This window comes from Cervus elaphus, chromosome 15, assembly GCF_910594005.1.
Source record: "Cervus elaphus chromosome 15, mCerEla1.1, whole genome shotgun sequence".
NCBI lineage: Eukaryota > Metazoa > Chordata > Mammalia > Artiodactyla > Cervidae > Cervus > Cervus elaphus.
Window position 1 is genome coordinate 59,966,904 of NC_057829.1, and position 25,064 is coordinate 59,991,967.

Consider the following 25,064-nt stretch of genomic DNA (forward strand, 5'->3'; position numbering starts at 1 on the left):
AAAGAAACAGAATTTCAATGTCATGGGCAAACTGGAATTTCATTAGAGACTTAAATACACATGCATATAAAACACAGTTATATCATGAAATTCATTTCTCAATTCTGATTCTCTCCTTTGTGTATTTTTTAAAATAAACTCAGGGACGTGGGATCTCAAAGGCTCACATCATGCACTTTAACCATTTTGTTTATGTCAGTTTTTTATGAAAGTTCTAAGAGAGTAGAAGTACTCCATGCAGTAAATACTTAATAAATGGACCAACTGAACAGATGCTTGGTTGACTCAACACATAGGAATAATAAGTAAGTTAAGGGAGAATATCCAAAATTACAGAGTAGAAAGACTCTGAGATCACTTCCTCCCACAAGCATTACAAAATGATTAATACAATGATTTACAGAGCAACTATCAATAAGAACAACCTGAAGTCTAAGGAGAAAGTTCTTCAACAACTAAAGATCTAAAGATGGAATCATGCGATACATACGAGAAGCAGAAATATAGCACAGCTAAGACCGTACCCCCAGATAAAAGACCCATGAACAGGATAATTACAATTAACAGAGGTTCTCCCCGAGGAGTGAGGGGTCTGAAACCCATCGCTGGGCTCCCTAACCCAGGAGTGCTGCACCAGGAAGATGAGCCCCCAAAGCACTTGGCTTTGCAGGCCAACAAGGCTTATTTCAGATGAGCTAGTGAGCTGCGGGTCAGAGAAGGCAATGGCACCCCACTCCAGTACTCTTGCCTGGAAAATCCCATGGACGGAGGAGCCTGATAGGCTACAGTCCATAGGGTCGCGAAGAGTCGGACACGACTGAGCGACTTCACTTTCACTTTTCACTTTCATGCACTGAAGAAGGAAATGGCAGCCCACTTCAGTATTCTTGCCTGGAGAATCCCAGGGACGGGAGCCTGGTGGGCTGCCGTCTATGGGGTCGCACAGAGTCAGACACGACTGAAGTGACTTAGCAGCAGTGAGCTGCAGGAAGTAGAGACTCCACTCTTAAAGAACGTATACAAAATCTCACCCACTCTGGGACCCAGAAGCAGGAGCAGTAATTTGAAAGGAGCCTGAGTCAGACCCATTTATTGATCTTGGACAGCCTCCCAGAGAGGCAAGGGGCAGATGGGGCTCACCTCTGGAACACATATAAAATAGCTGGTAGCAGCTATTTTAGAGAGCTCATCCCAACACATGGACATGGATTATAGTAAGTGCAATTTCAGAATCTCCCCTCTGGCTTATTTTGCCAGAACTTGGTCCTTCTCATCAGCCAGTTATCACCCGTTCTTGGATGTGGGAGGCCAAGCAGCTAGCTGGGCTGGCACATAGTCCTATCCACCAGCATGCCAGTTACTATAGCAGCCCTGAGCCCCAGCTGCCCCTGGACCCAACTCCACTCACCCATTGGGAGACACCAACCCCGGGTCCCCCTGGGCCCCCATCCAGACAACAGGCAGGCCAACTCCAACTCCAGGACCCCTAGGGTCCTACAGCCAGAGAACACAGGATCTGGCCTCTCCCACCAAGATACCCAAGACCCTGCAGCCAGAGAAGCCAGGATGTGGCCTCATACACACAGAAGGCAGGTACTATCCTCAAGACTCCTAGGGCCTGATCCACCAACCAACATGCCAACCTCAGCCCCAGGACCACAACAGTCCTGCAGCGAACCATGTCAAGATCCAGCCTACTCAACAGCAGGTCAGCACCACTAGAAGACATCTTGGGCCCCAGGCTCACCCAACAGCAAACTCACATCCAATTCTAGGAAACCCCAGAACTCTCTGCCAGCCATCTCAGGAAGAGACCCTGGACCCAGCTCTAACCACCAGAGGGCCTGGACTAGACTGGACCCCATAGGGGTTTCATAACTAGCTACCACATGACCCAGCCCCACCCACCATCACCCAGCAGCTACTCCACAAGAAAAATGTATTAAATACAAACAGAAGTCAAAAGAAAGTTGAGGAAACAATTCTTAGACAAAATAGACTTTAAAACAAAGACTGTATGGAACAAGAGAAAAAAGAAGGACATTACATAATGATGAAAGAAACAATCCAACAAAAAGATAAAACAATTATAAATCTACATGCATATGTGCTAAGTTGCTTCAGTCATGTCTGACTCTTTGTGACCTTTGGACCGTAGCCCACCAGGCTCCTCTGTCCATGGGATTCTCCAGGCAACATAATGGAGTGGGTTACCATGCCCTCCTCCAGGGGATCTTCCCATCACAGGGAATGAACCCACATCTCTTATGTCTCACATGCACATTGGCAAGTGAGTTCTTTACCACTAGCACCCCCTGGGAAGCCAGTAAATATATATACATATAACTGGTTCACTTTGTTGTACAGCAGAAACTAATACAACATTGTAAGACAATTAAACTCAAAAAAATAAAAATAAAAGTGTCTTAATAGGTCAAAGCACAAAGCATGATAGAGTAAAGAAAATATTCTCTTAGGTGAGGAATGAATAAAGAAAAAAAGGAGGATGAGAAATTACACTTTTCAGGAAATTTTGTTTGGCCAAAAGGGTGTATTTGAACAGAATTTTTGTGTATAATTTTTAAATTCAAAGAGTGAAGTTTACTGATGAAGAAAGATTGTGATTTTGTTGAGTCATTCCTTCCATTGAAAATGGATCTGTGTAGAATTAACTTTTGACAAAAGTACATTTATCTGGACTTGGAAAGCTTTACCAGCAATATCATTGTAGAGAAGATTCTTCACCATCTGATTCACCATGGAAGCCCAACTGCACCTGACCTGATGCAAATCAAGGATACTCCACCACAGTAGGGAGGATAGTGATCTCTGCCCTCCATAACTCTGCTGCTGGTTAACTATTTCATTCTCCTTTTTTACTATTCTCTAATTTGAATGTAACTCATACAATGATAAGATGTACTAAGGATGAAAGTTTTTCTTGTACATCTTCCAGGCAGATGAAGAGTAGAAAAGTCATCAGGGTTGCCTGCCAATTTCTAACTGGAATTTCATCCTGTCCATCATCTGTGATACTACCTGTGATCTCTGGGTGCTTCAGCAGGAGCAGCAGTCCATATCTCAGAGTGATGCTTGTTGTCTCTATTCCAGCAGTAAACACATCCCATAGAGTGGTGATCAAGTTGTCCATGGTAAATTCAGACTGTTTATTGTGTTTCTCCTAGCAATGATGTATTAGGATTACTTGATTAGTAAAAGAAACTTACAAGTAACTTAAAATAATTCCATATAACAACATAATTTCTTAAGTTTATTTATTTGACAAATTAAGCCAAACATTAGAGAATGTTAAAGATGAAGGTAAAGTTAGATAAGTTGTTAGAATTTCTTCAGTTAAAATATAACCAGAGTTAAACTTCCAATAAGTACTTTCTGATTCCTCACTTTCTCACCCACTGGAGTAAATCAGTTCTTCAGTCATTTCTTTCTAACCTGACACTTATCAGGTCATCACTACTGCTCACCATCAGTTCGGGCATCTATTGTCTATTTCATCATATCTAAATTTCTCACTCAGGCCTTCAGAATCACCTATCTTCAAACTGAAACACTATTCCCAAATTCATCAGTCATTAAACCCATGACAGTTCCTCAGTTACTAGCAAGACAATCTCTTTAAAAACTCCACACACTTCATCACTGCACTTATCTTTCCCTGAACCAATTTTGTTATCTCTGCTAATTCTCAAAAGCTACTTCATCTGTTTCTTACTGTCTTTCCAAGAGTAAGCCTTTCTAGATTCCCACCCATTTCTACCTTCTCTCATTTCTTACATCACCCATTCATGGAATATATTTAATGAAAGAGAATATACTATCTACCACTTATCTTGAATGTGTGTGTGTGTTTCAATCTGTTCTCAAATAAAGAACCAGCTTTAACATGGTAAATATAAAAACTTCCAAGCAATTTTCAGTGACAATGCAGAAATAATTCAAGATATCCAGTATGGTTTGCACAAAAATAAGTTGCAAAAGCAATGACTATTTCTTTAAGAAGGAGCATTTGTTTTAATAAACTGATTCCACTGAGAAGAACAAAGCTATTCCATGCATCACATCACTCCACACACAAAGATGAAGCAGCAAATCTGGATCCCATTTTACCTTTTCCATTTTAATCAGGAAGTAATCAATAAAGTCTTGAGGGTTATTGAGATCCATGGATTCTTGGTGTTCCTTTATTTTCTCCAAAATAAACTTCCTTTGCTCAGTCATGTTTTTAAATAATGTGTTATGACTCCCTGGGAGATAATGTAGTAAAGAGGGGAAAGCATTGTAGAGCTGAAAAAGAAAAGAGACAATTAATTCAGCAAACATTTACAGGCCCGTATTATGGTGCAGACATATTGCTATAAAATGAGTAAATAAAGATGAATAATATATGTTTCTTACACTGGAACCCATTTGGGATTTGAAAGAGAGAGAGATTTGATAAAATGGCCTGAGTGACAGTATGCACAGATTAACAACTACTTTCAAAACCATTCGAATTATTTTCCTAACCATAACTCTGAAGAAATTCAGGATCATACCACATCTTTCCAAATGAGGGTACTAAGGTTCAGAAAGGTTAGTGAACCAGTCTAAGACACAAAACTAGTGACAGTGTTTATCCCAGTTTACACTACAGACATGTCTACAGAGAGTCAACTAAAAAGTGTGCAGGGATCATACACTTTTTCTATATTTATTTTTATGAAAATACGTTAACAGTTGACACATATTATATTAGTTTCAGGTGTACAAAATGGTGATTCACCATTTACATGCATTACAAATTGATCACCATGATAAGCCTAGGAATCATCTGTCATCATACAGTTATTGAAATGTTATTGACTCTATTCCTTATGCTGTATATTACATACCTGTGACTTATTACATTTATATTTGAAGTTTATACTTCTTAATCCCTTTTACCTATTTCACTCATCCCTCTACTTCTTCCTCTCTGAGGACCACCAGTTTCTTCTCTGTATCTATGAATTTGTTTCTGTTTTATTTTGCTTGTTTTAATTTTTAGATTCTAAATATGAAGTAAATCATGTAACATTTCTTTATCTGCCTGACATTTTTCCCTTAGCATAATATCTTCTAGAACTATCCATGCTGTAAAAATGGCACAATTTCATGCTTTTATATGGCTGAGTAATATTTCATTTTGTGTGTGTGTGTGTGTGTGTGTATGTGTGTGTGTGTACCACTTCTTCTTTATCCTTTCATCTATCAATGGACACTTAGGTGATTTCGATATCTCACCTACTGTCAACAACGCTACAGTGAATATAGGGGTGCATATATCTTTTTGAATAAGTTTCTTTTCTTCAGATAAATACCCAGACGTTTTCTAGAGAGAAGTACCCAGTTAAGTCCCAGATCATATAGGAGCTCTATTTTTAACTTTTTAAGGAAGCTCTATACTGTTTGCCATAGTGACGGTTTCAATTTACATTCCTACCAACAGTGCATGAGTGTTCCCTTATCTCCACATCCTCCCAACACTTGTTATTTCTTCTCTTTCTTACAATAACCATTCTGACTGGTATGTGGTAAAAATCTTTTAGTGTTACTATTTGTATTTTCCTGGTAATTAGTGTTTTGACCATCTTTCAATGTGCCTATTGGCCAACTGTTTTTCTTCATTGGAAAAATACCTATTTGAACCTTCTGTCTATTTTTTAATTAGGGTTTTCTTTTTGTTATTGAAGTGTGTGAGTTTTTCGTGTATTTTGAACACTAATTCCTTGTCAGATACATCATTTGCAAATACATTCTATTCAGCAGGCAGGCATTTTGTTTTGTTGATAGTCACCTTCACTGTGCAAAAGCTTTTACATTTAATTAGGTCACATCCCTTTATTTTTGCTTTTGTATCCCTTGCCTAACAATGAATAACCAAAAAGATATCAACAAGATTAATGTCAAAGAGTGCACATCTATGATTACTTCTAGAATTTTTATAGTTCTGGTTCTTACATTTAAATCCTTAATCCATCTTGAATTTATTTTCATCTGTGGTGTGATAAAGGCATCTACTTTGATTCTTTTGTATGTAACTGTCCAGTTTTCCCAATACCATTGATTGAAGAGGGTGTCTTTTCTACATTCTGTATTCTAGCTTCTTTTGTTGTATATTAATTACCTACTAAGTGTGGGTTCATGTCTAGGCTATCTCTTAAGTTCCATTGATTATGCCTGCTTTTGTGCCAATACCACACTTCTTTTTCTTTGCCTGCTGTGGCTGGAGCTTCCAGTACTATGCTGAATAAATGTGGGGAGAGTGGTCATCCTTGTGTTGTTCCTGATTTGAGAGGCAATACTTTAAGGTTTTCACAATTGAGAATGATGGGAGCTTCTGCTACAGGGGCTTTGTTACATTCAGGTATGTTCCCTCTCTATTCACTCTGGAGTTTTTATCATTCAATGGATGTTGAATTCAGTCAAAAAGCTTTTTTGCAAAACTTAAAAAATCATATGATTTATTCGTCATTTTTAGTGTGATGTATCACATAGATTGATTTGCAGACACCAAACCATCTTTGCATCCTCAGAATAAATTTGGCTTACTCATAGATTATAACATGTTAGTGTATTGCTGATTTCAAGTTCATGCAAATATGGGCATAATAAAGGACAGAAATGGTATGGACCTAACAGAAGCAGAAGATATTAAGAAGAGGTGGCAAGAATACACAGAAGACCTGTACAAAAAAGATCTTCATGACCCAGATAATCATGATGGTGTGATCAGTCACCTAGAGCCAGACATCCTGGAATATGAAGTCAAGTGGGCCTTAGAAAGCATCACTATGAACAAAACTAGTGGAGGTGATGGAATTTCAGTTGAACTATTTCAAATCCTGAAAGATGATGCTGTCAAAGTGCTGCACTCAATATGCCAGCAAATTTGGAAAACTCAGCAGTGGCCACAGAACTGGAAAAGGTCAGTTTTCATTCCAATCCCAAAGAAAGACAAACCCAAAGAATGCTCAAACTACTGCACAATTGCACTCATCTCACACGCTAGTAAAGTAATGCTTAAAATTATCCAAGCCAGGTTTCAGCAATACATGAACCATGAACTTCCAGATGTTCAAGCTGGTTTTAGAAAAGGCAGAGGAACCAGAGATCAAATTGCCAACATCTGGTGGATCATCAAAAAAGCAAAAGAGTTCCAGAAAAACATCTATTTCTGCTTTATTGACTATGCCAAAGCCTTTGACTGTGTGGATCACAATAAACTGTGGAAAATTCTGAAAGAGATGGGAATACCAGACCACCTGACCTGCCTCTTGAGAAACCTATATGCAGGTTAGGAAGCAACAGTTAGAATTGGACATGGAATAACAGACTGGTTCCAAATAGGAAAAGGAGTGCGTCAAGGCTGTATATTGTCACCTTGCTTATTTAACTTATATGCAGAGTACATCATGAGAAACGCTTGACTGGAAGAAGCACAAGCTGGAATCAAGATTGCCGGGAGAAATATCAATAACCTCAGATATGCAGATGACACCACCCTTATGGCAGAAAGTGAAGAGGAACTAAAAAGCCTCTTGATGAAAGTGAAAGAAGAGAGTGAAAAAGTTGGCCTAAAGCTCAACATTCAGAAAACTAAGATCATGGCATCTGGTCCCATCACTTCATGGCAAATAGAGGGGGAAACAGTGAAAACAGTGTCAGACTTCATTTTGGGGGGCTCCAAATCACTGCACATGGTGATTGCAGCCATGAAATTAGAAGATGCTTACTCCTTGGAAGGAAAGTTATGACCAACTTAGATTGCATATTAAAAAGCAGAGACATTATTTTGCCAACAAAGGTCTGTCTAGTCAAGGCTATGGTTTTTCCAGTGGTCATGTATGGATGTGAGAGTTGGACTGTGAAGAAAGCTGAGTGCCGAAAAATTGATGCTTTTGAACTGTGGTGTTGGAGAAGACTCTTGAGAGTCGCTTGGACTGCAAGGAGATCCAACCAGTCCATCCTAAAGGAGATCAGTCCTGGGTGTTCATTGGAAGGACTGATGCTGAGGCTGAAACTCCAGTTCTTTGGCCACCTCATGCAAAGAGTTGACTCATTGGAAAAGACTCTGAAGCTGGGAGGGGTTGGGGGCAGGAGGAGAAAGGGACAACAGAGGATGAGATGGCTGGATGGCATCACTGACTCGATGGATATGAGTTTGAGTAAACTCCGAGAGTTTGTGATGGACAGGTGAGAGAGTCAATTCCCAGGCAGGTTGATAAGAAGTCTAGGGGTCCGCATGGAGAGAGGGGTCTGGAGTTCTCAAGGAGGAAGAAAGGACAAATTTTTTTTTCTCCTCTACATTCCTTAGGTTTATATAACAATAATGTATTCTGCTTGAGGACAGTTTCTGGAAAAACCTTCTGGCTAATTCTGTTATCTCAAAATGTAAATTCTGGGAGTAGGCCTGGTGAGGTCTTTACAATCTCCATTCTTTTGAGTCACTGTAATAACTAATTTGAGAGTATATAATTCCATTGCTAAGACTAGCAAGGGAGTACTCTTTCTCCCCCTTCTGATATCCATGTCAGAAGCTTTCTCTATCTCCTCTATACTTTAATAAAACTTTATTACACAAAAGCTCTGAGCGATCCAACCTCATCTCTGGCCCTGGATTGAATTCTTCTCCTCTGGAGGCCAAGAACCCCAGCGTCTTTGCATGATTCAGCAACAACCTTTCACAGGGAGGCCTGGCGTGCTGAGATTCATGGGGTCGCAAAGAATCGGACACGACTGAGCAACTGAACTGAAATGAATTGAACTGAACTGAATCTTTTCTAAAGTGGCTGACTTTTTGGGCTCCAAATCACTGCAGATGGTGACTGTCATGAAATTAAAAGATGCTTACTCCTTGGAAGGAAAGTTATGACCAAACTAGACAGCATATTAAAAAGTAGAGACAGAGGGAGGAGCCAAGATGGCGGAGGAGTAGGACAGGGAGACCACTTTCTCTCCTACAAATTCATCAAAAGAATGACTGAATGCAGAGCAAACATCACAAAACAACTTCTGATCGCTAGCTGAGGTCATCAGGCGCCCAGAAAAGCAGACCATTGTCTTCGAAAGGAGGTAGGACAAAACATAGAGGATAAAAAGTGAGACAAAAGAGCTAAGGACGGAGACCCATCCTGGGAAGGGAGTCTTAGGCGGCCTTGCTTGGGCTAGGGTCCGGGCCTGAGTGCCCTGAGGACAATCGGAGGGAGCTTCTGTGAGGTGCCAACTTGAACTGTGGGAGACCAAGGGAGAGAGAGAAAATTAACCGGCCGGAACACACTGCCGGCCGTTCGCAGAACAAAGGGATGGAGAAAGTCCCGAGAAGAGCTCGCAGGCTGCGGACCGGCCCAGCCCCGCCGGAGGCAGGAGGCAGGGGGGAGGGGAGGGTCGCGGTGAGACACAGGGCGCAGGCACCCGACCGGTGCGGGCGGGGACTGGGGCTGGGGACGCAGAGGGCGGAAGGCGCGCGCACCCGACTGGCGCCAGCGGAAACTGAGACTGGGTCCGCGGAAGGGAGTGAGTGCGCCACACCTGGGGATAGCGCGCCCATCAAGCACCTCGCTGCCTGGACCGCTCTGACGGGGAAGGCACAGAGAGCAGGCGCAGCTTTTCCTTCCGCGCTTTTGTGTAACACCCGAGGGCTGGAACCTAGCGCAGCGCGGGGCGCGCTCCATATAGAACAGCCGGGAGCCTGAGCAGTGCAGACGGAGAAAGCAGCGTCAGCCCCTCCCGGCAGCGCCAGCCCGCCCCCGCAGGGCCAGCCCCTCCCCGCAGCGTCAGCCCCGCCCCACAGCGCCAGCCCATCCCCGCAGCGCCAGCCCATCCCCGCAGCGTCAGCCCCTCCCAGCAGCGCAACGGAACTAGCTACCTGAATAAGAGTCCACCTCCGCCCGCCTGTGTCAGGGCAGAAATGAGGCTCTGAAGAGACCGGCAAACAGAAGCCAAATAAACAAAGGGAACCGCTTCAGAAGGGACTGGTGCAACAGATTAAAATCCCTGTAGAAAACACCGACTTCACCGGAAGGGCCCTGTAGATATTGAGAAGTGTAAGCTGGAACGAGGAGCTATCTGAAACTGAGCCGAACCCACACTGACCGCAACAGCTCCTGAGAAACTCCTAGATATATTTTTACTTTTTTTTTTCTAAGTAAGGAAAAAAAAAAAAATTTTTTTTTTCTTTTTATATTTTTTCTTTTTTATTTTTTCTCTTTTATTTTCCTTTAAAATTCCCTATTACTCCCCCATTACTCCTTAACTTTCGTTTTCATAGATTTTTACGATTTTTTTAATTAGGGGAAAAAAAAAATTTTTTTTTCTTTCTTTCTTTTTTTTTTTTGTTTTTTTTTCTTTTTTTTCTTTTTTCTTCTTTTTTTTCCTTTCCGTTTTCTCTTTTATTTTCTCTTTTTCTTTTTCTCTTATTTCTTTTAAAGTCCTCTAGTACTCCTCTACTACTCTTCATTTTCATTTTCACTACACTATAACCTTACAAAAAGAAAAAAAAGAGAAGCCCTATCTTTAAATCGAAGATTATTCTCTCCCAATCTTGACTCTCTGTTTTCTACCTCAGAACACCTCTATTTCCTCCTTTCCCCTTCTCTTCCCAATCCAATTCTGTGAATCCTTGTAGGTGTCTGAGATACGGAGAACACTCTGGGAACAGACAGCTGCGTAGATCTCTCTCTCTCCTCTTGAGTCCCCCTTTTTCTCCTCCTGCTCATCTCTATCTCCCTCCTCCCTTTTCTCCTGTTCATGTAACTCTGTGAACCTCTCTGGGTGTCCCTAATGGGGGAGAACCTTTTCGCCATTAACCTAGAAGTTTTATTATCAGTGCTGTATAGTTGGAGAAGTCCTGAGACTACAGGAAGAATAAAACTGAAATTCAGAGGCAGGAAACTTAAGCCCAAAACCTGAGAACACCAGAAAACTCCTGACTACATGGAACTTTAAGTAATAAGTGACCGTCCAAAAGCCTCCATACCTACACTGAAACCAACCACCACCCAAGAGCCAATAAGTTTTAGAGCAAGACATACCACGCAAATTCTCCAGCAACATAGGAACATAGCCCCGAATGTCAACATACAGGCTGCCCAAGGTCACACCTAACACATAGACCCATCTCAAAACTCATTACTGGGCACTCCATTGCTCTCCAGAGAGAAGAAATCAAGTTCCACGCACCAGTACACTGACGCAAGCTTCCCTAACCGGGAAACCTTGACAAGCCAATCATCTAACCCCACCCACTGGGTAAATCCTCCACAATAAAAAGGAACCACAGACCTCCAGAATACAGAAAGTCCACTCCAGACACAGCAATCTAAACAAGATGAAAAGGCAAAGAAATACCCAACAGGTAAAGGAACATGAAAAATGCCCACCAAGTCAAACAAAAGAGGAGGAGATAGGGAATCTACCTGAAAAAGAATTTAGAATAATGATAATAAAAATGATCCAAAATCTTGAAAACAAAATGGAGTTACAGATAAATAGCCTGGAGACAAAGATTGAAAAGATGCAAGAAATGTTTAACAAAAACCTAGAAGAAATAAAAAGGAGTCAATTAAAAATGAACAATGCAATGAATGAGATCAAAAACGCTTTGGAGGGAACCAAGAGTAGAATAACGGAGGCAGAAAATAGGATAAGTGAGGTAGAAGATAAAATGGTGGAAATAAATGAAGCAGAGAGGAAAAAAGAAAAAAGGATCAAAAGAAATGAGGACAACCTCAGGGACCTCTGGGACAATGTGAAACGCCCCAACATTCGAATCATAGGAGTTCCAGAAGAAGAAGACAAAAAGAAAGGCCATGAGAAAATACTCGAGGAGATAATAGCTGAAAACTTCCCTAAAATGGGGAAGGAAATAGCCACCCAAGTCCAAGAAACCCAGAGAGTCCCAAACAGGATAAACCCAAGGCGAAACACCCCAAGACACATATTAATCAAACTAACAAAGATCAAACACAAAGAACAAATATTAAAAGCAGCAAGGGAAAAACAACAAATAACACATAAAGGGATTCCCATAAGGATAACAGCTGACCTATCAATAGAAACCCTCCAGGCCAGAAGGGAATGGCAGGACATACTGAAAGTAATGAAAGAGAATAACCTACAACCTAGATTACTGTATCCAGCAAGGATCTCATTCAGATATGAAGGAGAACTCAAAAGCTTTACAGATAAGCAAAAGCTGAGAGAATTCAGCACCACCAAACCAGCTCTTCAACAAATGCTAAAGGATCTTCTCTAGATAGGAAATGCAGAAAGGTTGTATAAACGTGAACCCAAAACAACAAAGTAAATGGCAACGGGACCACACCTATCAATAATTACCTTAAATGTAAATGGGTTGAATGCCCCAACCAAAAGACAAAGATTGGCTGAATGAATACAAAAACAAGACCCCCATATATGCTGTCTACAAGAGACCCACCTCAAAACAAGAGACACATACAGACTAAAAGTGAAGGGCTGGAAAAAAATATTTCATGCAAATGGAGACCAAAAGAAAGCAGGAGTCGCAATACTCATATCAGATAAAATAGACTTTCAAATAAAAGCTGTGAAAAGAGACAAAGAAGGACACTACATAATGATCAAAGGATCAATCCAAGAAGAAGATATAACAATTATAAATATATATGCACCCAACATAGGAGCACCGCAATATGTACGGCAAACACTAACGAGTATGAAAGAGGAAATTAATAGTAACACAATAATAGTGGGAGACTTTAATACCCCACTCACAACTATGGATAGATCAACTAAACAGAAAATTAACAAGGAAACACAAACTTTAAATGACACAATGGACCAGCTAGACCTAATTGATATCTATAGGACATTTCACCCCAAAACAATCAACTTCACCTTTTTCTCAAGTGCACACGGAACCTTCTCCAGAATAGATCACATCCTGGGCCATAAATCTAGTCTTGGAAAATTCAAAAAAATTGAAATCATTCCAGTCATCTTTTCTGACCACAGTGCAGTAAGATTAGATCTCAATTACAGGAAAAAAATTGTTAAAACTTCAAACATATGGAGGCTAAATAACACGCTTCTGAATAACCAACAAATCATAGAAGAAATCAAAAAAGAAATCAAAATCTGTATAGAAATGAATGAAAATGAAAACACAACAACCCAAAACCTATGGGACACTGTGAAAGCAGTGCTAAGGGGAAGGTTCATAGCATTACAGGCTTACATCAAGAAACAAGAAAAAAGCCAAATAAATAACCTAACTCTACACCTAAAGCAATTAGAGAAGGAAGAAATGAAGAACCCCAGGGTTAGCAGAAGGAAAGAAATCTTAAAAATTAAGGCAGAAATAAATGCAATAGAAACTAAAGAGACCATAGCAAAAATCAACAAAACTAAAAGCTGGTTTTTTGAAAAAATAAACAAAATTGACAAACCATTAGCAAGACTCATTAAGAAACAAAGAGAGAAGAACCAAATTAACAAAATTAGAAATGAAAATGGAGAGATCACAACAGACAACACTGAAATACAAAGGATCATAAGAGACTACTACCAGCAGCTCTATGCCAATAAAATGGACAACTTGGATGAAATGGACAAATTCTTAGAAAGGTATAACTTTCCAAAACTGAACCAGGAAGAAATAGAAGATCTTAACAGACCCATCACAAGCAAGGAAATCGAAACTGTAATCAAAAATCTTCCAGCAAACAAAAGCCCAGGACCAGATGGCTTCACAGCTGAATTATACCAAAAATTTAGAGAAGAGCTAACACCTACCTTACTCAAACTCTTCCAGAAAATTGCAGATGAAGGTAAACTTCCAAACTCATTCTATGAGGCCAACATCACCCTAATTCCAAAACCTGACAAAGATGCCACAAAAAAAGAAAACTACAGGCCAATATCACTGATGAACATAGATGCGAAAATCCTTAACAAAATTCTAGCAAACAGAATCCAACAACATATTAAAAAAATCATACACCATGACCAAGTGGGCTTTATCCCAGGAATGCAAGGATTCTTCAATATCCGCAAATCAATCAATGTAATACACCACATTAACAAATTGAAAGATAAAAACCATATGATTATCTCAATAGATGCAGAGAAAGCCTTTGACAAAATTCAACACTCATTTATGATTAAAACTCTCCAAAAAGCAGGAATAGAAGGAACATACCTCAACATAATAAAAGCTATATATGACAAACCCACAGCAAGCATCACCCTCAATGGTGAAAAATTGAAAGCATTTCCCCTGAAATCAGGAACAAGACAAGGGTGCCCACTCTCACCATTACTGTTCAACATAGTGTTGGAAGTTTTGGCCACAGCAATCAGAGCAGAAAAAGAAGTAAAAGGAATCCAGATAGGAAAAGAAGAAGTGAAACTCTCACTGTTTGCAGATGACATGATCCTCTACATAGAAAACCCTAAAGACTCTACCAGAAAATTACTAGAGCTAATCAATGAATATAGTAAAGTTGCAGGATATAAAATTAACACACAGAAATCCCTTGCATTCCTATATACTAACAATGAAAAAACAGAAAGAGAAATTAAGGAAACAATACCATTCACCATTGCAACAAAAAGAATAAAATACTTAGGAGTATATCTACCTAAAGAAACAAAAGACCTATACATAGAAAACTATAAAACACTGATGAAAGAAATCAAAGAGGACACAAACAGATGGAGAAACATACCGTGTTCATGGAATGGAAGAATCAATATTGTCAAAATGGCTATTCTACCCAAAGCAATCTATAGATTCAATGCAATCCCTATCAAGCTACCAACGGTATTTTTCACAGAACTAGACCAAAGAATTTCACAATTTGTATGGAAATACAAAAAACCTCGAATAGCCAAAGTAATCTTGAGAAAGAAGAATGGAACTGGAGGAATCAACCTGCCTGACTTCAGACTCTACTACAAAGCCACAGTCATCAAGACAGTGTGGTACTGGCACAAAGACAGAAATATAGACCAATGGAACAGAATAGAAAGCCCAGAGATAAATTCACGAACCTATGGACACCTTGTCTTTGACAACGGAGGCAAGGATATACAATGGAAAAAAGACAACCTCTTTAACAAGTGGTGCTGGGAAAACTGGTCAACCACTTGCAAAAGAATGAAACTAGAACACTTTCTAACACCATACACAAAAATAAACTCAAAATGGATTAAAGATCTAAATGTAAGACCAGAAACTATAAAACTCCTAGAGGAGAACATAGGCAAAACACTCTTTGACATAAATCACAGCAAGATCCTCTATGACCCACCTCCCAGAATATTGGAAATAAAAGCAAAACTAAACAAATGGGACCTAATGAAACTTAAAAGCTTTTGCACTACAAAGGAAACTATAAGTAAGGTGAAAAGACAGCCGTCAGATTGGGAGAAAATAATAGCAAATGAAGAAACAGACAAAGGATTAATCTCAAAAATATACAAGCAACTCCTGCAGCTCAATTCCAGAAAAATAAATGACCCAATCAAAAAATGGGCCAGAGAACTAAACAGACATTTCTCCAAAGAAGACATACAGATGGCTAACAAACACATGAAAAGGTGCTCAACATCACTCATTATTAGAGAAATGCAAATCAAAACCACAATGAGGTACCATTACACACCAGTCAGGATGGCTGCTATCCAAAAGTCTACAAGCAATAAATGCTGGAGAGGCTGTGGAGAAAAGGGAACCCTCTTACACTGTTGGTGGGAATGCAAACTAGTACAGCCACTATGGAAAACAGTGTGGAGATTCCTTAAAAAACTGGAAATAGAACTGCCATATGACCCAGCAATCCCACTTCTGGGCATACACACTGAGGAAACCAGATCTGAAAGAGACACATGCACCCCAATGTTCATCGCAGCACTGTTTATAATAGCCAGGACATGGAAGCAACCTAGATGCCCATCAGCAGATGAATGGATAAGGAAGCTGTGGTACATATACACCATGGAATTTTACTCAGCCGTCAAAAAGAATTCATTTGAACTAGTCCTAATGAGATGGATGAAACTGGAGCCCCTTATACAGAGTGAAGTAAGCCAGAAAGATAAAGAACATTACAGCATACTAACACATATATATGGAATTTAGAAAGATGGTAACGATAACCCTATATGCAAAACAGAAAAAGAGACACAGAAATACAAAACAGACTTTTGAACTCTGTGGGAGAAGGTGAGGGTGGGATGTTTCAAAAGAACAGCATGTATACTATCTATGGTGAAACAGATCACCAGCCCAGGTGGGATGCATGAGACAAGTGCTTGGGCCTGGTGCACTGGGAAGACCCAGAGGAATCGGGTGGAGAGGGAGATGGGAGGGGGGATCGGGATGGGGAAGAAGTGTAAATCTATGGCTGATTCATATCAATGTATGACAAAACCCACTGAAATGTTGTGAAGTAATTAGCCTCCAACTAATAAAAAAATTAAAAAAAAAAAAAACATAATCAAAATTAAAAGTACAGTATGTCCATAGTTATATCAGTCCATCTTAGGATTGCTAGTAGTCATCAGATTAAGAGGCATCACATATGATTGTTGTGGTGAAGAGTTGAAGAAAGTCCTTTCCTTGAAGTGGAGAAACCCACCATGGGAAGCCTTCAATTGATGAGGAGGTTGAAAAGCTGAAAGCTGAGTCACATGGCTAATTCTAAGGCTTCAGGGTCTATAACAATGTCTGTGTGTAAGAAGGGTCTTCCATAGATACATTCAAAGGGGAACAGACCTTCCTTTTTAGGGCCAGTTCGAGCCCTCATTAAAGCTACAGGTAGAACTTTAAAACAAGTGTCTTATGTTTCCTGAGTTAGCTTACACAGATGCCTCTTAATAATGTCATTAGCCTTTTCAACTTTTTCTGAAGCTTGGGGTCTCCAGGATCTGTGTAAGTGATATTTTATTCATAGAGTTTTCAATGCCCCTTGAGTTACAGCAGCTTTAAAGATGGAGCCATTGTTGCTCTGAACTTTAGAGTTTAAGATCTCACTTACATCATGAGAAGTCAGTACAGTGAGATTTTGCCCATTAGTCAACTTATGAGCTATAGACATTAGCAAAACAATAGTAGCAATTACCCTTAAGGAATGTGGCCATAGGATTTTTTTTTTTTTAACTAAGGAACAAACTAAACTCTGATCCTGTGAGCAAGCTCAAAACAAGAGCCTGCAAGACAGCAGATTGAAGAGCCTTAAAAGCCTTTTGAATCTCTGGGGACCTAACCAGCTTGTCAGTTTTGGCCAGCTGAGTTTCAGTTATAAGTTTATATTAAGGCCAGGCAAGCTCCCCATAACCCACAATCCAAACGTGGCAGTAGCCTGTAATGCCTCAAAATCCTCTCAACTATCTTAAAGTCTTACTTGGCTTGTTTAGGAATTTCAGACTATAAAGTATAAGGATTAGGCACTTACTGTTTGTATATCTTGAATTAGCCTCCATTTATCACTTGACATTTTCACATCCAAAATAAGATTGCTGCATGGACTATTACAGGGAATTAATAGCCCCTGTTCCTTTAAATCTTCAATGATGTGTTTTAACCCTTCCTTAACCTCAGGCTTTAGTGGGTGCTGCTTTTGATGTGAAAATAGGGAAGGGTCTTTGAGCTTGATAACGACAGGAACAGCATTTTTGTTCAACCCTCCGTTTTTCCATCAGCCCACACTTTAGGGTTTATACTTTGTTCAATTAATGGGAGAGAAAGAGCAGGCTCCATATTCATGAAAACAGAGGCCTGGAGCTTGTTCAGTATATCCCTCCCCAGAAGGGGTGAAGGAGATTCTGGCACGATTAGAAACTTGAGAAAATAGCACAGAATTCTAGTTGCAGTTTAAAGGACAACTGAGATAATAACGTTTGGCTTATCCAGGCAGTCCCATTATGGTACGGGATCAGGAGGAAAGAGGACCAGGGGCTTCAGTGAGCACAGAGAAAGTTGTCCCAGTGTCCAAAACAAACTGACTGATTGGCCCCCAACAGTTATAAATACCCAGGGTTCCTCAGGGGTAATTAGGATGGGAGCTTGTGTGGGGACACCTGGGCACCTTCAGTCCTGATTGTCTTGAGAGTCCAACCCCTGGGGCCTACACCTCGGACGCAGTCTCTTCTCCAGTATGGTCCTTTGCAGACTGGACATGGAGCTGTGGGCAGCTTAGATGCTTCAGGCCAATCCCACTTGAGATGCTCCTCCTTTCAGCAGTAATAACAAGTCCATCCCTTTTCACCTGGGTTCCTCTGGGCATTTTTCCTCAGGCTGTTTCAGAGTGGATCTAACAGCCATGCTGGGACTTTAGTCTTTTGACTGGTTCTTTTTTTGCCTCATTTTCTTCCTCATATTCTCCACCATAATATACTGTCTGAGACAGCTGCAACAGTTTTTCTAAAGACTGATTTGGTCCGAACGCCTGTTTTTGCAACTTCAGCAGATATCTGAAGTCGATTAAGTGAGAAAACTCTTTTAAGATCATTTCTCCCTCTGTAATTTCAAGATAAACATCAGTAAACTTGCAGAGAGCCCCCTATAGTCTAGCTAGGAATTTACCAGGAGTTTTCTTCTCTCCCTGTTCTGTGTCAGTCAACTTAGCATAGTATAAAGTCCTTGCGCTCGCTTGAGTCCTTCAAGAATACATCCAGCGCCCAGGTGGGATGCATGAGACAAGTGCTCAGGCCTGGCGCACTGGGAAGACCCAGAGGAATCGGGTGGAGAGGGAGGTGGGAGGGGGGATCAGGATGGGGAATACGTGTAACTCTATGGCTGATTCATATCAATGTATGACAAAACCCACTGAAATGTTGTGAAGTAATTAGCCTCCAACTAATAAAAAATAACTAAATAAATAAATAAAATTTTAAAAAAAAAAAAAAAAGGATACATCCAGCAAAGTGGCTCTGTTATTGGAACCGCTTGGCTCCCAGTAGGAAGGAGGACTATTTCATGTTCCCTCTTTCCGCTTGCCTTCAAGCCATTCATCTCCAAAAGTAGTAGCTTCCCCCAAAACTCAAGTTTCTGAATCAGGAGTCAATGTCTGTCCCTAGACATACATTACATCTTTCCAAGTAAGGTCATAAAGTAAAGTTAGCCCCATAAAGCCTTCTATGTACTTTTTGGATCCTCTAAATAGTCTCGACCACAGTTGGGACTGTTTGAATTTCTACTGAGACTGAGGCAACCCCTCCTGGAAGGGTACCCTGATTCTCAGCCTGTTCAGTTGGGAGCCCCTGATACAGCGGCAAAGTAAGAGAACAGGAGGCAGCTGAAGGCTTCATACCCAAATGTGCACACTTTGGACATAAGTCAGGCATGTCTCGAAGAGAGATAAAGAGCAACACATACGGCACTTCTACCCATTTCCTTTGTTTTCTACAGAACTGGTCTAGTTGTAAAAATGGCATCATAATTGAGATACCCTTTAACTGGCCAGTGTTCCCTGTTTTCCCAAGGATACTGTGGCCATTCAGTATCACAGAAGAAGAATCAGGTGTGTATTTCTTAAACTCTGGGGATCAAACTTGTTCCGTTTTTTAAATATACTTTAAAGGAGTGGTTCTGGAACTGTTAGCTCCCATCTGTAGGAGAGAAAAAAGCAGCATCCACGGCCATGGCTCCTTTCCACCAGAGGTGTCCCTCCCTGCTCTAAAGAGGAGTGCAGACAGACTTTCCACTGAAGTTTCCTTCCCTGGTCAGACTTAGTCTGTCTCTTACTGACGCAGGCATCTTACTCATCCCTCCCAGTTCTACCACCAAGGTAGGGTGGAGATGCACCAGGGGTAGACCTGATGGTATCCCAGATTGATTTCTAGTTTCTTACTACCAAGACCTTTGTTTGATTTGCCAGAGTAGTTTCCCACGATGTTTCCCAAGCTAGGACTACTAGAGGAAGAATCCATCTTACGTGTGCCCATGTACATTCCTGAGTACACTGCTGACTTCAGTTGAAGTGGTGAGTCATAAAGAGATGAACAAGAACCAAGATGTCCCTTCTGAGTGTCACCATGCCAGTATATGTGATAGCAAAAGAGGTGGTAGAGGGCTGGCCAGTGAGGAAAAAGTGATTTTTGTCCTCAAGCTACTAGGTCCAATCCTTCCAGTTCCTTTCCACAGATTCCACAAAAGGAACATCTAGAGAGTTGAAACAGAAGCCATTGGAGAACTTTCTCTGGTCTGCTAACAGCTAGCACTACCAAAGGGAGAAGCCTATTGCACTTCCAATCTGAACAGGTCCTGTAATTCCGAATCAATATCCTCAAAAACCTCATGGTCACCAGCTGTGCTTTTATCCACATAGATAGGAGGCACAGCCATGACAAAGATTCACTTTTAGGGCTTTGGGCCCTGAGGCAGGCAGTCAAGAGAGTGACCTCTAGCATGAGAGATATTCCTGGATCTAGAGCTCCTGCTCACTCTCAAACAAGCTCTTGTAACTTTTGGCTCCTATCAAGGCTAGGGGCTTCCATACTTGGGGTCTAAGTAAAAGTACATAGTATCGGCATGAATCACAATTCCCTTGAAAGTCTATGATCCGACAGATTAGGTTCAGTATCAGTTCAGTAGCTCAGTCATGTCCCACTCTTTGCAATCCCATGAACCGCAGCATGCCAGGCCTCCCTGTCCATCACCAACTCCCGGAGTTCACCCAGACCCATGTGCATCGAGTCGGTGATGCCATCCAACCATCTCATCCTCTGTCATCCCCTTCTCCTCCTGCCCTCAATCTTTCCCAGCATCACAGTCTTTTCAAATCAGTCAACTCCTCGCATCAGGTGGCCAAAGTATTGTATTCTCAGCTTCAACATCAGTCCTTCCAATGAACACCCAGGACCAATCTCCTTTAGGATGGACTGGTTGGATCTCCTGTCAGTCCAAGGGACTCTCAAGAGTCTTCTCCAACACCACAGTTCAAAAGCATCAATTCCTTGGTGCTCAGCTTTCTTGACAGATTAGGTTAGTAGTTCTAATTCCCCAGGCAGTTACGGAATGATCAAAGAGACCAAAAAATAATTGACCGAGAAAGGAAAGTTCACGCCACATGCTTTGCCCATTTCTGGCCATTCTCCTTGAAGGGGTGTTGAGCGTCTCTTGGCATTGGCAGGTCAGCATAAACCCCCAACAAGGCTCCCCTTTGGGGGGCTGCCTTCAGTCATGAGGCACCTCGAAACCACAGAGAGGACTCATCACTTGCTTCATGCAGGGCGTGTCTTTCATTCGAACAAACACCATGGTGTTAGCAAAGTAAAGCAGAAAATGTGTATACTGAGAAAGCACAGAGGCTAATGCTCTTGAGTATTCTTACCTTGTCCTGAAAATCCTGGATGAGTCCCCAAGATGATAGATTATGGTGAACGGTGTCAGATTCGTGATCTCAGAAGAAGATTTAGCTTTGGGACCAGGGACCATTCTTGATCACTCAAGAACTTTTGTGTAGCAGTTTTGTTAAAGAAAGAAAAGGGACAGAGAAAGCTTCTGACATAGACATCAGAAGGGGGATGGAGAGTGCCCACTCTTTTTCTGGTTTTATGTGTAAGGTTAGATTGTTTACTTGGTATTTTTCTCATTTCCTGAGGTAGACCTTTTTCACTATAAACTTCCCTCTTAGAACTGCTTTTGTGAGTCACATAGATTTTTGAATGTTTTGTTTCCATTTTCATTTCTCTCAAGGTTTTTGATTTCCTCTTTGACCCATTGTTGTTTAGTAGCAGCTAAGATCATGGCATCTGCTCCCATCACTTCATGGGAAATAGACGGGGAAACAGTGGAAGCAGTGTCAGACTTTATTTTGGGGGCTCCAAAATCACTGCAGATGGTGATTGCAGCCGTGAAATTAGAAGATGCTTACTCCTTGGAAGGAAAGTTATGACCAACCTAGATAGCATATTAAAAAGCAGAGACATGACTTTGCCAACAAAGGTCTGTCTAGTCGATGCTATGGTTTTTCCAGTGGTCATGTGTGGATGTGAGAGCTGGACTGTGAAGAAAGCTGAGCGCTGAAAAATTGATGCTCTTGAACTGTGGTGTTGGAGAAGACTCTTGAGAGTCCCTTGGACTGCAAGATCCAACCAGTCCATCCTAAAGGAGATCAGTCCTGGGTGTTCATTGGAAGGACTGATGCTGAGGCTGAAACTCCAGTTCTTTGGCCACCTCATGCAAAGGGTTGACTCACTGGAAAAGACCCTGATGCTGGGAGGGACTGGGGGCAGGAGGAGAAAGGGACGACAGAGGATGAGATGGCTGGATGGCATCACCAACTCAATGGACATGAGTTTGAGTAAACTCTGGGAGTTGGTGATAGACAGGGAAGCCTGGCGTGCTACAATTCATGGGGTCACAAAAAGTCGGACACGACTGAGTGACTGAACTGAACTGAACTGAACTGAACAACATATTCAACAACATATTCAGTTCCTGTGTGTTTGGGTTTTTTCCAGTTGTTTTTTTGTTTTTTTCTTTTCTTGTAATTGATTTCTTGTTTCATACCATTGTGGTCAAAAAATGCACAATATAATTTCAATCTCTTGAATTTACTGACACTTGTTTTGTAACATTTATGATCTATCTTGGAAAATGTTTCATGTGTACTGGGATGGGGAATACGTGTAAATCTATGGCTGATTCATTTCAATGTATGACAAAAAAATAAATAAATAAATAAAAATTTAAAAAAAAAAAAAAGAATGTGTATTCTGCTGCATTAGGATGGAATGTTGTATATAAATCTATCAAGTCCATTGTGTCTAATGTGTTGCTTAAGGCCATTGTTTCCTTATTAATTTAGTTTGGCTGTTCTGTCCATGGGGCTGCTGCAAAGAGTCGGACATGACTGAGTGACTGAACTGAACTGTTCTGTCCATTGATGTAACTGATGTGTTAATTTCTCCTAGTATTATTGTATTACTGTCAATAACTCCTTTTAAGTCTGTTCACACCATACCATTTTTTTTTCATTTATTTTTATTAGTTGGAGGCTGATTATTTTACAATATTGTAGTGGTTTTTGTCATACATTGACATAAATCAGCCATGGATTTACATGTATTCCCCATCCCGATCCCCCCTCCCACCTCCCTCTCTACCCGATCCCTCTAGGTCTTCCCAGTGCACCAGGCCGGAGCACTTGTCTCATGCATCCAACCTGGGCTGGTGATCTGTTCATACCATTTTTTAAATGAAGAAACTATACCAGAAAGATTAAGGAAATGTCTATATTACCTAACTTACTTTTATTTAGGCATTTCACATCTTCAAAATGTACACATTGCCTTTATTCATTTGGCCATCACAGTCCTAGAGTTTACAGAATCCTTTTTAAATAGTACCTTCATGACTTAATACCCTTGATAGGTACTGAAGAAATTTATTCAGCTGCTATCTTGTATCAAACTGGATAGAGAATCAAGAAACCTAGTTTATATGTCTAACTCATTCTTCTTTTGGTTAGTTTACTTGGAAAATAAGCTCAGTATTTCCAGATGAGCTTTCTGTTCCATAGACTACGTGCTCTCTAGAGTCCTTCCCAGGTAGAAAACATCATAACATTATGATCCATGGAATTTTAGTTGTTAGTTATAGTACAACATAGGTTATTATTTTTTTTTCTGACAGTTTACTAATAGTAAAAATACGATGTATATACATCCTATTTATACACATAAAAATCAGAGGAAAAAAGATTTCTCAAAAAAAAAAGACCTTGCTATAATTGTTGCACTATTTTTTATTACCATTTTTATATTTTAAAAAACTCATTTCAACACATTCAATTGCTTTGATAACTCACAGCTGCTCCTACTGCTAAGTCACTGTAGTCATGTCCGACTCTATGCGACCCCATAGATGGCAGCCCACCTCCGTACCTGGGATTCTCCAGGCAAGAACACTGCAGTGGGCTGCCATTTCCTTCTCCAATGCATGTTAAGTCGCTTCAGTCATGTACGACTCTGTGCCACCCTATGGACAGCAGGCCACCAGGCTCTTCCATCAACAGGATTCTCTAGGCAAAAATACTGAAGTGGGTTGCCATTTCCTTCTCCATGATAACTCACTAAGTGGTAACAAACAATAGCACAAAGAGATGTGGTAATCAATTTAGACAGAAAATTATTTCCTATTTAAAAGGAACCTTGACCTTACCTCAATCCAGGGCATGCTAAAAATTGCTGCATTTTCATGAATATACTTTGCCAAGGTTATAAAATTTTCATCACTGTATTCAAAACGATTCCGGAATATAATGGAGCAGATCACATTGCAGGGAGCATAGCTCAGAAGGAAAGTAGGATCACATGGAGATCCTGAAAAAAATATATAAAATTTGGAATATAAATTTCAAACAAATCTTAAGTTTACTGTTTAAAATAATGGAGAAAGGTTGATTTCTAAGATTTTTTTTTTATTACAGGAACAACCTGGACCTGCCATCATCACTATAAATTCAACGTGCCTAGAGAGTTGGACCATAAAGAAGTCTGAGTGTTAAAGAATTGATGTTTTTGAACTGTGGCGCTGGAGAAGACTCTTGAGAGTCCCTTGGACAGCAAGATTAAACCAGTCAGTCCTGAAGGAAATCAGTCCTGAATATTCATTGGTGCTAAAGTTGAAGCTCCAATATTTTGGCCATCTGATCCAAAGAGCTGACTCATTGGAAAAGACTGTGATGCTGGGAAAGACTGAGGGCAAGATGAGAAGTGGCTGACATGAGTTTGAGCAAACTCTGGGAGGTAGTGAAGGACAGGAAAGCCTGGCATGCAGTCGTCCATGGAGTTGTGAAGAGTCGGACATAACTTAGCAACTGAACAACAACAATAAAATAAAATTGTATTTCCCTAAGCAAAATTATCTAATCCAGTGTTATTTATTTATTAAATTTCTCCCAATATTCTATTGATATCATTCTCTAATTAAAGCCACAAGGTAATACACAAGAAGGAGATCGTTTTGAAATGTCTTTAAAATTATAAAATGTAGCTCTTGGTGTTGATATTCTTCAAAATACCCAGAAGAA

General features: G+C 40.5%; 1 protein-coding gene across 2 annotated transcripts in view; it reads right to left on the reverse strand.

The window, feature by feature from the left end:
- LOC122709383 (cytochrome P450 2C31-like) overlaps window positions 1-25,064 on the reverse strand; it is a 138,125-nt gene that overhangs the window by 18,862 nt on the left and 94,199 nt on the right. For both annotated transcript variants that reach the window (XM_043926702.1, XM_043926701.1), the window contains exons 4-6: window positions 24,194-24,354; window positions 4,129-4,305; window positions 3,040-3,181 (exon numbers count right to left, since the gene is read on the reverse strand). In XM_043926702.1, the coding sequence (XP_043782637.1) occupies window positions 3,040-3,181; window positions 4,129-4,305; window positions 24,194-24,354 (480 nt within the window). The remainder of the gene's footprint in view (window positions 1-3,039; window positions 3,182-4,128; window positions 4,306-24,193; window positions 24,355-25,064) is intronic.